Source organism: Thermobia domestica, chromosome 9 (assembly GCF_964235325.1).
Source record: "Thermobia domestica chromosome 9, izTheDome1.hap1.1, whole genome shotgun sequence".
NCBI classification, from domain to species: Eukaryota; Metazoa; Arthropoda; class Insecta; order Zygentoma; family Lepismatidae; genus Thermobia; species Thermobia domestica.
The window spans coordinates 210,255,612-210,270,064 of record NC_137462.1 but is presented as its reverse complement, the minus strand read 5'-3'; the positions used below and the strand labels follow the sequence as shown (position 1 = coordinate 210,270,064).

The 14,453-nt window shown below is 34.8% G+C and overlaps 1 protein-coding gene across 1 annotated transcript in view; it reads left to right on the top strand.

The window, feature by feature from the left end:
- The window catches only part of Alk (Anaplastic lymphoma kinase), a 1,262,077-nt gene that overhangs the window by 1,062,047 nt on the left and 185,577 nt on the right, over positions 1–14,453 (top strand). Inside the window, exons 15-17 of the mRNA XM_081725826.1 lie at positions 1,333–1,489; positions 2,277–2,447; positions 6,454–6,696. Coding sequence (XP_081581952.1) covers positions 1,333–1,489; positions 2,277–2,447; positions 6,454–6,696 — 571 coding nt within the window. The remainder of the gene's footprint in view (positions 1–1,332; positions 1,490–2,276; positions 2,448–6,453; positions 6,697–14,453) is intronic.

Here is a 14,453-nt window from a genome sequence, read left to right as displayed (position 1 = left end):
GGATGAGAATTTAGAATCACCTATATCATTTTGTTCGGTTAAATGAGATCTACCGAATGGTGTATATTTCAACTTTGGATTTTCTTTTCGTTAAACGCTAATAATATTGGAGAATATTAAAAAAAACGCTGTTTGTTTAGACTTCCAAACTCAGTTATGCACAAATATGGAATGTTTAATAAAAGGACTCTGTCTTTCTGTCTGTCTACACATTATTATTATTAAGTATTCTGCCTGTTGGCAGATCCTGGGACTAATGACTTTTTTTATCTTTATTATTTTATTTTAGGTTTGGAAATGGAAATGTTTCTTCCACATTTCTAAATCTTCAGCTTCCTCTTTAACTCCCAATATTTTCTTCTGTTTCTCAGGTCATCTATCAATTGTGTTCTTCTTCTTCGTATTCCTCATTTTCCTTTCATCTTTCCTTCTATGGCGATATGAATAAGACAATTTCTTCGCAAGATGTGTCCAATCCAAATGGCTTCCTTATGAAGGATGCTGGCTAAAAGCGTCGTCTTGTCTCCTGTCTCTTTTAAAACATATTCATTTATTATTTTCACTGTCCGTTTTACCTTCTTCATCTTCCTCCAACTCCACATTTTGAAGCTCTCTAAACATTTCTTCTCTAACTTCTGTAGTATCGAAGTCTCTGAACCATACAGTCCCATACTCTATATATAGCACTTGACCAACTTCTTCCTTGGTCCAATATTAAGCCTGCTAGTTAAGAGTGATCTTTTCTTGTTAAATGTTCTTTGGCTATCGCAATTCTGGACCTGATCTCTTTGGTGCAGTAAGCGTCTCTCGTCAAAATACTTCCCAGATACCGGAAATTGTCGACGTTTTCAAGCTCTCTTTTTTCAATTCTGACCCGTAACGGCATATTTCCACAGGATATGCTAATGACTTTCGATTTTTCAATGTTGATTTCCATTCCATATATATAATCTCTCGGATATCATAGCAAAAACGGTAAATGATTGAACTTCCAAGAATAGGTTCTAACTCCATCCTTACCTGTCTTTTGAAACGAAAAATGGTACATCAACCATTAGTTTCATTATTGCATGTCATAATTTGGAAACTCATTGTCACTTCACACTATGAAATGGTATTAAAATGAAATTATGCCTCTCAGACACTATATAATTGGATTGAAATACTAAATAAATATATTAAGTGTTTTGTATGTGATACTATACTACTTTATAGTATAGACGAAAAGAAGTAGCATATTACTCGTAAAGTCAAATCAGAGTTAAGAAATTGTCTAACTTACAAATTAGTCTTTATATTATTAAGGTAGTTGTATTTTAATTTTCTTTCCAGTACAATAAACAGAGTGAGCGGGTTCCGCTTATTGTAGCTGGTGGTGGAGGTGGTCTGGGTTACACTCTTGGCAACGACTTGTCTCTGCAGAATGGGAAAGGAATGAACAGTAGCTTGCCAGGAATTAACGGAAGAAGTGAAAATGAATCATTAGCAGGTACAAACAAGAATTATAACTTCTTACAATGAACAATTTAATTATGCATTTGAATATATTTTATAGAATACCGGTATATAAACAGCTTGTTAAGTTAGTGTGTAAAGTTCCCTTTCGGCACCTAGGCGATAATTCGAAATATAAAATTTGCCTTAAATCTTTTCCAAACACTCAGAGACAACTGCAAGACATAAAGGCATTTCTTGATTTTTCGTTTTTTATCTTTTTAGTTTAACGTTCCACAATTATGCTTCGAGGCTAACGAAGACCATGATTATGATAACAAACTAAATGGTGGGATCAAAGAAGTGCAAGGAAATGAGAGAATCCCAGAAAAAAACACACAGTGTTTGTCTAGCACAAAGCTCACTTGGCGTGAGCTGAGATCAAACAAGGAACTCAATGCACTAGAAGTTAGCGCTCTACCACTGAGTCACCGGGCTCTACATACAAGAAATGTATCAAGTAAACATGATAAATATGTTGTGAGACAATTAGAAATCTATTTTAATTATGATGAAATCTTATTGATATTGAAAGCCAGCGGTGGTAGTAATCTATATGCCAACCACAAATTGCTTAATTAAATGAAGCCTGGATGCCATAGTTCCTTATGAGCTTCTAACATCAAGATTTCTATTTATTACTAGCATAAGGGAACGACATAATGAGGCACTACTCACCATTTTTAAAAATCATTCATAAAATACTTTGCACAAAAATATAAAGTTCAACCCTAACTCAATGAATTTATCTATGTTCAACAATTGCGTACGTAATTTTGCAGGTGCCGGTGGTGGCTGGAACGGAACGATAGTGAATGCAGTTCAGGGCCAGTCTCTGCTGGAAGGTGGCCTCGGAGGTATTGGTTGTAATGGAAGTACTCGCCCCACAGAAGGAGGATTTGGAGGAGGTGGCGGAGGATGTTCAGCTGGTGGAGGAGGTGGGGGATACACAGGTAAGAAAGAGTCTCTGCGTTTGAATTCAATTAATTTTATGTGGTGAGGTGTCCTATTAGATTTCCAAACTATGTTATGCATATGCTTCGGAAGTCATAGAACGGTTCCCTGTCTATCTGGCGACAGGTATAAGAGCAAAAATGGTCAGAGATATCAAGAAGTGATTTTTTTCAGTCGATTCAGCGTGCCCAAGAATAGTCCCATCTTCTCCCTTAATCTTCTATCCAAACAGATGGTAGAAATCAACGTTGATTGTCATAGAGCAGAAACGATAATACAAAGCGACAAAGGTTTTTGCAACCAACTCAGCGTCTCAATTAAACATACCATCACCATTTACATCACTCTACCAAAACTGAAACTGGTTAAAATTTAATATTACTTTTAATTCTAACTTGACACCATTAAAGCTTTATGGTAAAAGATATCGAAAACGATTTTACGTGACAGATTAAGCATCTTTTGAAAGAGTTTCTTCTAGACCTCTATATATTTTATTAAACCGGAGGTGAAGAAAATCTATGATTGCCGGTTACAACGTTGGTCACATAATGGATAAAATGGAAACAGATATTGACAGTCAATTATATATATATATATATATATATATATATATATAGATAGATAGATAGATAGATAGATAGATAGATAGATAGATAGATAGATAGATAGATAGATAGATAGATAGATAGATAGATTCAGTACCACGAGAACATGTATCACCCTTGATTTTATTCATTTATTGTAACTGGAAGTGATAGACATCAATTAGCACTTCCGGTTTCAATATTTATTTTCATAGAGCAAAGACAGTAAGAGAGAGCGAGTAATTGCTTCCTGGTATGGATTCAGTGTCCTAGGAACAGGTTCTATTCTTGATTTTATTTATTTATTGCAACTGGTAGTTATAGGCCTACATGTAATACTTCGGGTTTGCGTTTTGAATTCACATAGTTTGGAAGTCTACTGTAATTTCACACAAGGAAACTCACCTGTTGTTAGAGCCGTAGCTAAGGGGAGGGGCGAGCGGGGTGGTCGCTCCGGGCGCTGATAGCAAGAGGGCCCCGAACGAACAGGAAGAAAGGAAAGGTTTTCTAAAAGAGTAAACTTCGCGGCGCCCCAAGAAAGTATTGGAGACATACTAAATCAACATTGTTGTCGGTTTGCAAAGAAATAGATTTGGTAAAAATTTTCTTACTCGGTCCGCTCCAACTCAAACGTTTCAATAAAAGTCACAACAAGTGTTTACTCTTACTTAAAGAAAATTACTATATATATGATCTATTAATGACAATGTGATATACAACGTGCCTAGTAATGACTTATAGGTATACAGGAGCGTTTTCAAAATCAGAAACAGTCCAAGTCTAAAATACGTGTTCGGCGTTTTGATGGTGACGAGTTTCCTTCGTTAATAGCGCTTTTCTACCAATTGGATTAATCACGACGATGAGAATGAAGATATGAAAATAAGAGGAATGAAGACACACAAGCAAGCTGTTGTTTGTGTGGGAATATTAAAAATGAAGAGAAACAAGGGGAGTAATAACATTTTCAAACTTCAAACATTTGTAGAATAGGGGTTTAAGGAGTCAAAGTTATATGTCAAGGAGTTATGTGTCAAAGTGAAAGTACCCGATTTCCTGCCTTAAATTTTTGCCGTATATAACCCACTAGGACAAAATAATATCCTGTCGGTTATGTAATCCATCAGAAAATTGAATCCTCGGAAGTCTCAAGGAAGATGGCGATTTTATTGTGCACCGCGCGAGTCGTACTGGACTTAGTCACGAACCACCCTTGCAATGAACCTAAAATAAGTTTCTTAGGTGGAACTACCATTCCTCAGGAACGTATTTCCAAGAATTAAACTCTCTCAATATCGAGAAAAAATTAATTTTAAGAAATGCATAACTTCTTATTAAGAATTCAATTCAATTTGTCTTTCACCAAAGTTTGAACATTAAGAAATGCAAAATCTAGAAGGACAAATATATATTGATGCAGGGAAATGATACACTAACTACACACCATCATTCAACTGAAGTGAGTTAACTGGTCGATTATGTTTCTTTGAAGAGTGTAGCACCAGGAAATAATTTTATTAACTATTGCAGGATATCTTCGACACGCCAGGGTGCCTGCCGTAAATCGCATGTTCTTTCTCACCAGCTTTGATCTTGATTCATTACTTTCCGTAGACAAACAGCTTTACCGCTGCTCAGTCATCACATTACAGTATGTTCAAATAATGTTCGTTTTATGAAGTATACAGAGAGGGTGTGACATTTAACTATTTCAGCCATAAGTATTCAGGTTTAACTTATATGAGAAGAAAAATTCCCAAAAAAGTATAGGGAATCCCAACTATTCTGTACTCACGAAACTACAACCGTATGTACTTATTCCTCCATACTGAAATGTGCCATTGGTGCTGACAACCGGCATAAAAAGCATGGTTAATAACTATTCGACTACTTGGACACCGAGAAAGTAATATCCACAGTTCAAGAAGTAAATGTTTAGCCCATTTATACTAATATGTCTATTTTTCTGGCATTCAGCGCATAAGGGAAGCATGTCCAGTTACCATAGTTGTGAGAAAAAGAGACATACGTAAGTTCGTACGTTATCAAAGTACACGGAAAATAATTTAATACTTTTTCTTTTCTTTTTCTTTTTCTTTTCTTTTCTTTTCTTTTCTTTTCTTTTCTTTTCTTTTTTCTTTTTTTTTACTTTCGAGGAATTCCAGATTTCAACGGATTTACACGTTTCATGGTCCATAAATAGTAAAAGTTATTTTTCGACATCCGTCTGTGTGTTTGCCCGTTTCCCCTGATGTACATTAAACTAGATGCCATACTGTTCAACGTATCTCAAACAATTTTTAAACTTAAATTTTTATGTGATCCTCCAAGGGACTTCTTCCAATTTTCTTCCTGCCTTTAAAAATAAGGGTAGTTTACTTAAGGGTAAAAATGAAAAATGTGATTTTTTCAAAAACGGCTTTGACAATTTTGTTTATATTTCATAAATAAATATTTCATTAATAAGCTGACAATATTGCATAACTCATTTGTCCTGAGAAGATGTACGAAGGGTAATTTATTGTTTGAGTGAGTTTTTACGGACAATTTTCTCAATAACGAGTCATGTAAATTTGTTCATAGTTTATAAATAAAAATTTAATTAACAACTCTACAATATTGTGTAAATTATTCGTTACGAGAATGTCACAAGGGGTAGTTTAGTCATAGGGATTAGCTCTTTCCAGACTACTTTCTCAAATAAGACACTGATGATTTTGATGATATTTCATAAATAAATATTCCATTATTGTTTATAAAATGTTAATAAATAACTTCAATGAGAATAATATCCACAAGGAGTAGTGATTTATAATAATAAACTTTATTTATGAACTTCATTATGAAGGATAGCTTATCCTTAGGGTATTTTTTGACAAATTTGTCAAATATCACTCATGCCATGTTGTTATTAGTTTATAAACATGAATAACCCTAACATATGACGTAGGGTATTTCTTATGAAAAATCTACAAAAAGTAGTTTACTTTTAAGGGTGAGTTTCCTTTCGACGAAGCATTCCGAAAACGCCTTAGAATTTTGTACCTATTTCAGAAAAAAAAAAATCATTAATAACTGCAATGCAACATTACTTACTTTAAGAACTTGGAACAGGAAAGTTTAGTGCGATGACCCGTACCTTTCGTTTCATTTTATTTTACTTTTTTACGTTAAAAGAGTTATTTACAATATCTGGACATGAATCTCTTATGCTCTGAATGGAGCTACAGATAGTGATCTTAAATTTTAAATGTGTCCAAGATGAACAAAAAATTCGTTTGACTCCCTTGTGGATTGAACGCGTCATTTATTTATTGAATTTCCCGCACTCATATTGTTTAAGAGGATAGTACTAAAATGTTAATTCTTCCTATCTTCATTGACTTATCCTCACATATTCGTGTCTCTTTCTCTTCAGGAGGCAATGCATGGTCTGGAGTGAATGCTACAGGAGAAGGTGGTTACTCGTATGTGGGTCAGGGCATCTTGACAGGATTCCAGGAAGGTGTAAACGAAGGCCCTGGTGAAGTTATCATCATTCCAGGAATTGAAGGTTGTAATTGTGATTATCGCTGTGTGGCTCTCGATGAATGGCGAAGCAACACCATATGCCTTTGTCCTCACGACTGGATCTTGGGAGATGATGGATTTACTTGCCATCGTAAGTACATGCCTTTCTTCATTTGTAATGTTGTCTCAATCAAACATTAGCTCCTAATAGTTTCTTTGTGGTATTCCAGCTGAGTAGTTTTATTGTGCTTATAGCTTTTATTATTAGTAATACCTCGTCCACTTATTTTCAATATAAAGATATGGTTAAATGAATCGCTTTCTGTTAAAAGGGCATATGTAGCATTTTTCACAACTTCAACATTTTTAAAGAAATGAATGTTTTAGACGTAGATGCAACAATTTGTGTTAAAAGAACGCGTGTTTCTTGAAACATGCTATAAATATGAGGCATTTTTCTTTTTTCATAAACCAAACCGTCTCATAAGAACACAGGTTTTGTCATTTCCCGACAAATATTTTTATTGCACATACTCCCTTGTAACAGAAAGCGATTTTCTAATATACTTCTACTTTTCCAGGAGCCACAAATGATTAGATTGATCATGTTTTGATGGATTAACAACGAAGAATGAACACTGTGCAGAGGGAGTAGACTATTAGTAAGGTGACAACCTTGTAATTGTGAAGGTTCAAAGGTTCATCAATAATAACAAAATACTCAAAAGTTATAAACTGATTGATTGACAGACTTAAAAATATCAATATGAAGGAACATTATGAAGGATTTAGTAATTGATGTGGAGTTTAAGGAAATACAAGGTTTGAAGAAAATCAGGTTATGGAAATAGCGAAGGCAGTGATTATGAAAATCAAGATATAATGAGGCAAAGATAAATATAGATTAAATGTAGAGGAAAATCCACAATAGAGTGGAAAAAGTAACTGAGGAAATTCTAATATCTGAGGCTATAAAATTATAAACCTTTTTTCGGTTATAAATGTAATAGTGTGAAACAACAAATGAAACACGGGAGACTACACTGATACCAGGATTCACACTATACATATTATGTCATATATTGATGGTAGAATTATTCTCCACTTCGTTCAAAATTGCTGTCTTTGAGAAACGTGTCGAATAAATTAAAGCTAATGTATTTCGGACTTGGTCGATAATTTGAAGCATAAATTTAGATCTCGCATCTCGATGAAAATGTGAGATAAACAAACGAATAAATAAATTACACAACACAAATTTCACGTTATACACTGATAATACGGTGCGAATAATAAAATCGAAAATTTTAGTAGAGCAGTACATTCACTAGAATGTGGAAAGGGCTTGAGATTCATTTAGTGTTAGTTAAAATGTCTCTGTGAAGATTTTTGGATACAAAAAAAAAAGTGGATTGATTAAAAATTAACGTCCTATTTTATTATATTAAACGAGATTTACTTTTTAAAGTCAGATCCGTATCACTTTGTGAGCTTTTATTCAAGGAGATTTCCAATACTGGAAGTTGAATTTGGGACCATATGCACAGAAAGCACACGCAAAAGCCTCTTGGCCAATAAAGGGGTATAATGTATACTCAAAGAAGAAAATTGGAGAGAGTTTACTTTTTATTGATTATAGGTTACGCTTACAATTTATGGAACTCTTACAACAAAAAATTACATGTTTAAAATTTATGTGCAGGACAGTACAGGACATGAATTACTCAATAGTTTGCGTCAGTACACGGTAACTTGAAGAACTGATCGTTGCTATTTTCAGTTTATTTTTGAGAGATTTGTCGGTTTGGCACTTAGTTTTGATCAATTTTAACCAAACTGGCAGGACTACTAAGTGGCCATAAATTACTTTCATGTCAATTTCGGCAAAAATTGACAAAGCTTTTTCTACATGTAGTTTTCGCAGACGAACGACATAATGTAGGGCTATTCTGCTTTTTCAACCAGGAATATCTAAACCTTTATTTATTTTGACATAAATATGCAAATAAATGTACGAGTCTTCTGGGTTTATTTTTTCATCATAAAATTCTCTTTATAAACTATAATTTGTACTATATCAAATGTGTTTTCTCCTATTAATTCTGGAGCAAGGTAGTCGTGAAGTAAACTTGTCAAGATACCTCGACATTCTCCTTGCTTCTTCAGATTGGACATTTCCGCAACGAGAACAAGCAGCCTAGACTGCTTTGCTTGACCACTTACTTGAAACAGACACTTAACTTTCTAAACAGTTGCAAGTTTTTCGTTGACAATAAGGCACTGCTGCAATCGAACCGTAAAACTGCTTCGTTTAGTATCAATTTAACTCATTATGGTCACGAGAATGTTGGTTTAAAAAGTAATATATACAAAAGTGTATCACGTAACTTTTAAAAGACAAAACCATTCTCCAATATCTTTCCCTGAACGACTGATGAAAAGTGAAATCAAATTAATCTTTCAGTTTTGCATTTCACGGTTATACCACGTAGGCTAAAACAGGCTGTGGTGATGAGAGTGAATGAACGGACGGAAAGAAGAGTCGGAGGAAATGGAGGAACCCTGAGGAAACCTATGTATACGGTGTTTCTTCAGTTTAAAGTCCACTTTACGCGAGCTGCGATCGAACCAGGGACTCCATGAACGAGAGATGAACTCTCCACCATTAAACCACCGCGGCCTCTGAAAAGCGAAATATAGGCATTTAAAGTTACAGTTAAACCTAGTTTGCAGAATGCAGAAAATTATGCAATTTTTAAGAAGAATTACTTAAGACTTAACTGCAGATTCTAGGAAAACTTCATGTTTTGCTGTACTAACAAGACCAAAAGCTCTTTGGATGTATTAGATTCAATTTTAATTTCTCTTGCCACTCACTATGTTTGTTAATATGTTCATCATTTTTACCTTCCATATAAGAATTACTTCTGTGAAAGATATCTTTTCATGATATAGAAATGATGCTCTATATTGAAGAATAATTATTGGAGTGTGTCGAATATCTGTGTAATGCAGATATAATAATTTAATTTTTCACACTACAAGAAATCCCTAATCCTAATTCTCAAGTTATCCCTTTATTCAGCTTCCTAGTTTCCAAATTATTATTTGATTGGTAGAGGCACACACAAAAGAAACTTGCCACCCTGCCCCTAATTTTAGGTAGATCAGGAAGAACACTCAATATATGACCTTTATAATGACACGGATTGATACTCTCGCAGGTTCTAATAAATAGGAAAAAATAGAAAATGTGAGGCATCATCGTCGTCATAATCTACAGAGTTGTAAAACAACTGTAGCTTCCATACAGATAAAATATAAAATGAACTATAGAACGCAGATGCAGCGCTGAAACTTGAAAATTACATCACAATGGCAGTAGTGTGTGATGTATGTATTTTAGTAGTACGGTGGCCATACGTCCCAGAAAATCCGGGACCTCACAGAATCGAGATCGGCGTCCCGAAAATATTTCTCGGGACGCTTAAATGTCCCGGATTTCAACGAAGAAGAAAAAAAGGAATGTTATAGTTACATTTTTTCATAGGATTAAGTATATAATTATTCTCTTCAACTTCAAACGTTGAGAAAATGTTATGCAGAGGTAAGCATGCATGTTTGTTGAGTTGTTAGTTTGTTAAAAATAACAGAAATAAGTAAAAATTCAACGAAAGAAGTTCTTTGAAGATAACAAACGCCGCCAGAACATACTGTCAATGATTAATCCGTTCCTCAAAAATGATACCAAGGATACAACACGAGCAGACAAAACGTGCGAAACGAAACATCATATTTTGAATGAGCTAAAACGGATTCTGAAAACCACGAAACATAACAGATTCTGAGATTTTAAAAAATGGTTACCAGACGGGAGGGAGTAAATCATCTGCTTCATTTTCTCAACTAAGGAAGAGAAGGTCTATTAATAACTAGAAATGTGATTACGTAATACTTGAACAAATCAATCTAATGGAAGAAAGTAAATGAGTATATAATACTTCTTTTCATTTTAAGTATTTCAAAGATTTTTGTAATTTAGTACCGTCCTGGATTTTCATTTTTGAAATTGACAACCCTAGTAGTAGTCGTGGTGTGTGAACTCTAATGGCGGTGAAAGTAAATAGATTTGGGTAAGTCACATCATAACATTTTCCGATGCACACTTCAGTTCTTCCAGCATAGTTAAAGAATATCACGAACACAAATTTGCTGTTACACACTCCACTGAGAACATCTAGTTCGATAATGTGCACTGCAACTGCCTCCTATTTACGTACCACCGACTAAGCTACGTGAGAAACGTTCCCCAGTTAAAATACCCCGGTATTGCGTGAAATTAAGGTATTGTTAACGTGGGAGATTCCACTGTCACAAGTGTTATGCCTTCCAACCAACTACCTGCCATATCATTCACAAAAAGTAATGTCTCAAGGTGTTCTATGCTCTAAAACCCAGCTATATTGGGCAATGAAAAACCAACTGCAGAAAGCTGTACGAGCGCAACCTGGCGGAAGATCGGTAACATTTTGTGATCACCATAGATGAGTCGTGAATATATATGACCAATTGTAGAAAGATTCGACAATTACATACAGATTTGTTGATGTAAAAGTACGAAGAAATTTCGGTCGTCAGTGACTGAAAATTTCACTGTTGTAGCTAGATTTTTGTAACAGGGGAAAATTACAGCTATGTCGCATTGTCAGCAATGTGCAAATTAATGCTGCACATTACCAGGAACAAGTTCGACGAACATTCACAAGGAAATGTCCAGATTATTTGAAGAAGATACTAACCAAGCGGAACTGAAACAGAACAAGACATCCATTCATATCAGCAAATCTTCGGTGATACTTTAGAAACTTATGGAAGCTACAATCAGGATTCACAATATTCTCTTCACCGACATCCCACTAAAGGTCTCAGTGAAGCCCATTGAACTATGTCTTTAGACTTCTTATACCAGTCCTTCTTCTCGTAAGATGCGCACAGTTTCTGTCCTCTGGAAAGCGCCCTAGCAACAGGGGAAATAAAACACCCATTGTAGACCTGTGAAGAAGTCTTCTCCAATGGAAAGTACACGTCAAGAGTCTGGTCGTCGCATAGGACAATTGGTGGAGGAAGAGTTCGGGATGTATACGAGGCAAGAGTTAAGGCTGTGCTTCCTTGAAAATGTGTCCTGAGAGTGACGCCTCGTCTCGACTTGTCCGCAACTGAAGAAGGACTGACTGTAATATGTGACTGAATGCGTTAGTCGTCGGTATAGCAGCCTTACAGCACTTGTACATTTAAAACTTCCTTCAAAATTGCAGTCTTATTTTTTAAAGGAAGTTTCTCTCACTTTTACATTTTAGATTGTGGCGAACTTCTTTGACATAAAAAGAGAAAAGAGGTGTATATATACTCATTTTCGTGACTAAATCCTCCAAAGGATTCTGAATGCCAGAAGGAAGTTGCATATCATTGACATTACATGTTGTGTCTACCCTTTGCAGTTATACACAAAATTACCAAGGACCTCACTAAATGCATGATGATTTAACTTACTGTACAAGGCAATAGCAGACTTATCAGTGACGAGAACCATTAAACACACTTGCACGCTTAATTCAATAATGAATATTTATCTTTTCTTAAGTTTTCGCAATAGATTAGGCACAATCACAAGAACTGGATCTGCTTCCTCAAGTAACTAAGCAACAATTAACTAATTTAAACACAGATATTATGGTATGCATAAATCAATTGAAGAAGTCTACTGTCTCATCAAGATCAACAATTTAATAGTTGTAAACTCCTTTTGGTTTTCTGATTCCAGAATAGGTACCGTATAGTACTATAGTTGGTTGATGAGTATAACACAAGTTATGATCATTTAAAATGAAATGAAATGAAATCTTTCAGTTTAACGTCTCACGATTATGCCCTTAAGGCTAAGCAAGACTATGATTAAGACAAGTGAATGATGATAGAAAAATCGGTGGAAGAGAAAGCGGGAGGAAACGGGAGTGCCCCTAGGAAACCCACAGACACAATATTCACGAGAAATTTACTGTCCGGGGATCGAACTAGGGACCCAACGCACCAGAGGTAAGAATTCTACCACTGAGTCACCGTGCTTTCCTTATGATCATTTTAGTTAGATTGATCTCTTTACTGCTGAAGTCCTTTTCAAATAAAATGAATTTAAATTTTATTTTAACATTGTGCATACGTGACATTTAGGTCAAGCGTATGGATGACAAACTCAGTTCATTCATTATGAAAGAATTGGTGGAATAATAATGTGGGAGGAAACTGAAAAAACCTTGAGAAAATCTACTGAGGAATTGTTGTTCATCAGGAGATCACATAGGTTGAGATCATATTTGGAGCTCTTGCTCTTGCTCAGCGCTCTCCCACTAATATACCGTTCCTCCTCTAGAATTATGCTTCCACTACAAAAAAATCGAAGTGTGCTTGAAATGTACTTCTAGTATTCTGAGTTCAAAAATAAGTGTAAGTGGTATTTATTTATATCTTTAACAAGCGTACAGGACAAAAATATCATATGCATTATGGTGTCAATTACGACTTTGTTGTTATGCAGATATTTTCAATACTCTTGAATTTTCAATAAAACTGCACCAATAATGACGATGTAAAAGAATGATAAGCTGCTTACATCTGAATTTAATGTATATAGAGAGCTTTCTATAGAAAGAAGCATCAAGATAAATACGAGAGAGAGAACAGTTTGGTTAGTTGCCATGGATACCTGTATCCACACCTTAGCAACATTTTCATCTGTGGTTGTATTTGGCAATCACAAATGAAGGACAAAAACAAAGAGAAAAGCAGACAAACATACATAATGTACACTGAGGAAAATTGTTTGGTGTGTGTAGTATGTTTACTGAAGCGTTTGATGTTACTCTCATCATTAATTTCTACGTTCCCTCTTTCGTGTTCCTTTTTGCTCTCTCATCATGTATTGATTAGGGTCTAAAACAGCATGCAAGACAGCGAAAGAGAAAAAATACCACGAGCGAAGAGGAATTTTACTTTTCAGAAACACCTTTCTGGTTTATTGGAGAAGAAGCAAAACAGTATATGTGAAGTTAAGTTTGAAACTTATTTATGGTCGTACATTTATTTGTACTAAAAGCTATAGAACTGAAGCATGAATATCTCAAAAGGGGGATAAAGAAGAGTAGCTGAACAGAACAAATTAACCTAAAAGGATATGTTCGCTAAAGTTAAGAGAACAAACAATAATGGAAATAGTTAAAGAGCAACAGAAGTTAAGAGAACAAACAATAACGGAAATAGTTAAAGAGCAAACAAAAGTTAAGAGAACAAACAATAATGGAAATAGTTAAAGAGCAAACAAAACTAGTGAAAAGGAAGAAAAAGAAACAACATTACATATACCTAATAAGAAATTGCGTTATTATGGACTCGATAGAAGATACAATGAGAAGGAAAAAATTATTCCAATTAATAGACGAGATTTAAGAAGGTAATTCCTATGTCAAAACAAATCCATTAGTTGAAAACCGTAGTGAATAGAATCCTCCAAACTTTTGGCAAGTGATTCGCCAATAACAGAAGAGCGTTTATGATGTTGATCATGATTCTGGTATCGAAAAGAAATGTACTTCGAGCATGGATTTAACTGATTTTTTAATCATTTTTCCACAAGTACTATTTCTCTTTTTCCGTGTAAAGTTAAATAAATGTTTATATTCCGAGGTATGTCACGTAGTATGCTTACACAAACATACGACAAAACTCAATAAACTACTGATCACATAGAATTACATGTACTAACACTCAGCGTTCTATGATGAAAGTACACTGAGATGAAGTTCCTATAACATTTAATTCAATAAAAGTACGAAATCTTTAGATACGACTTTCCGT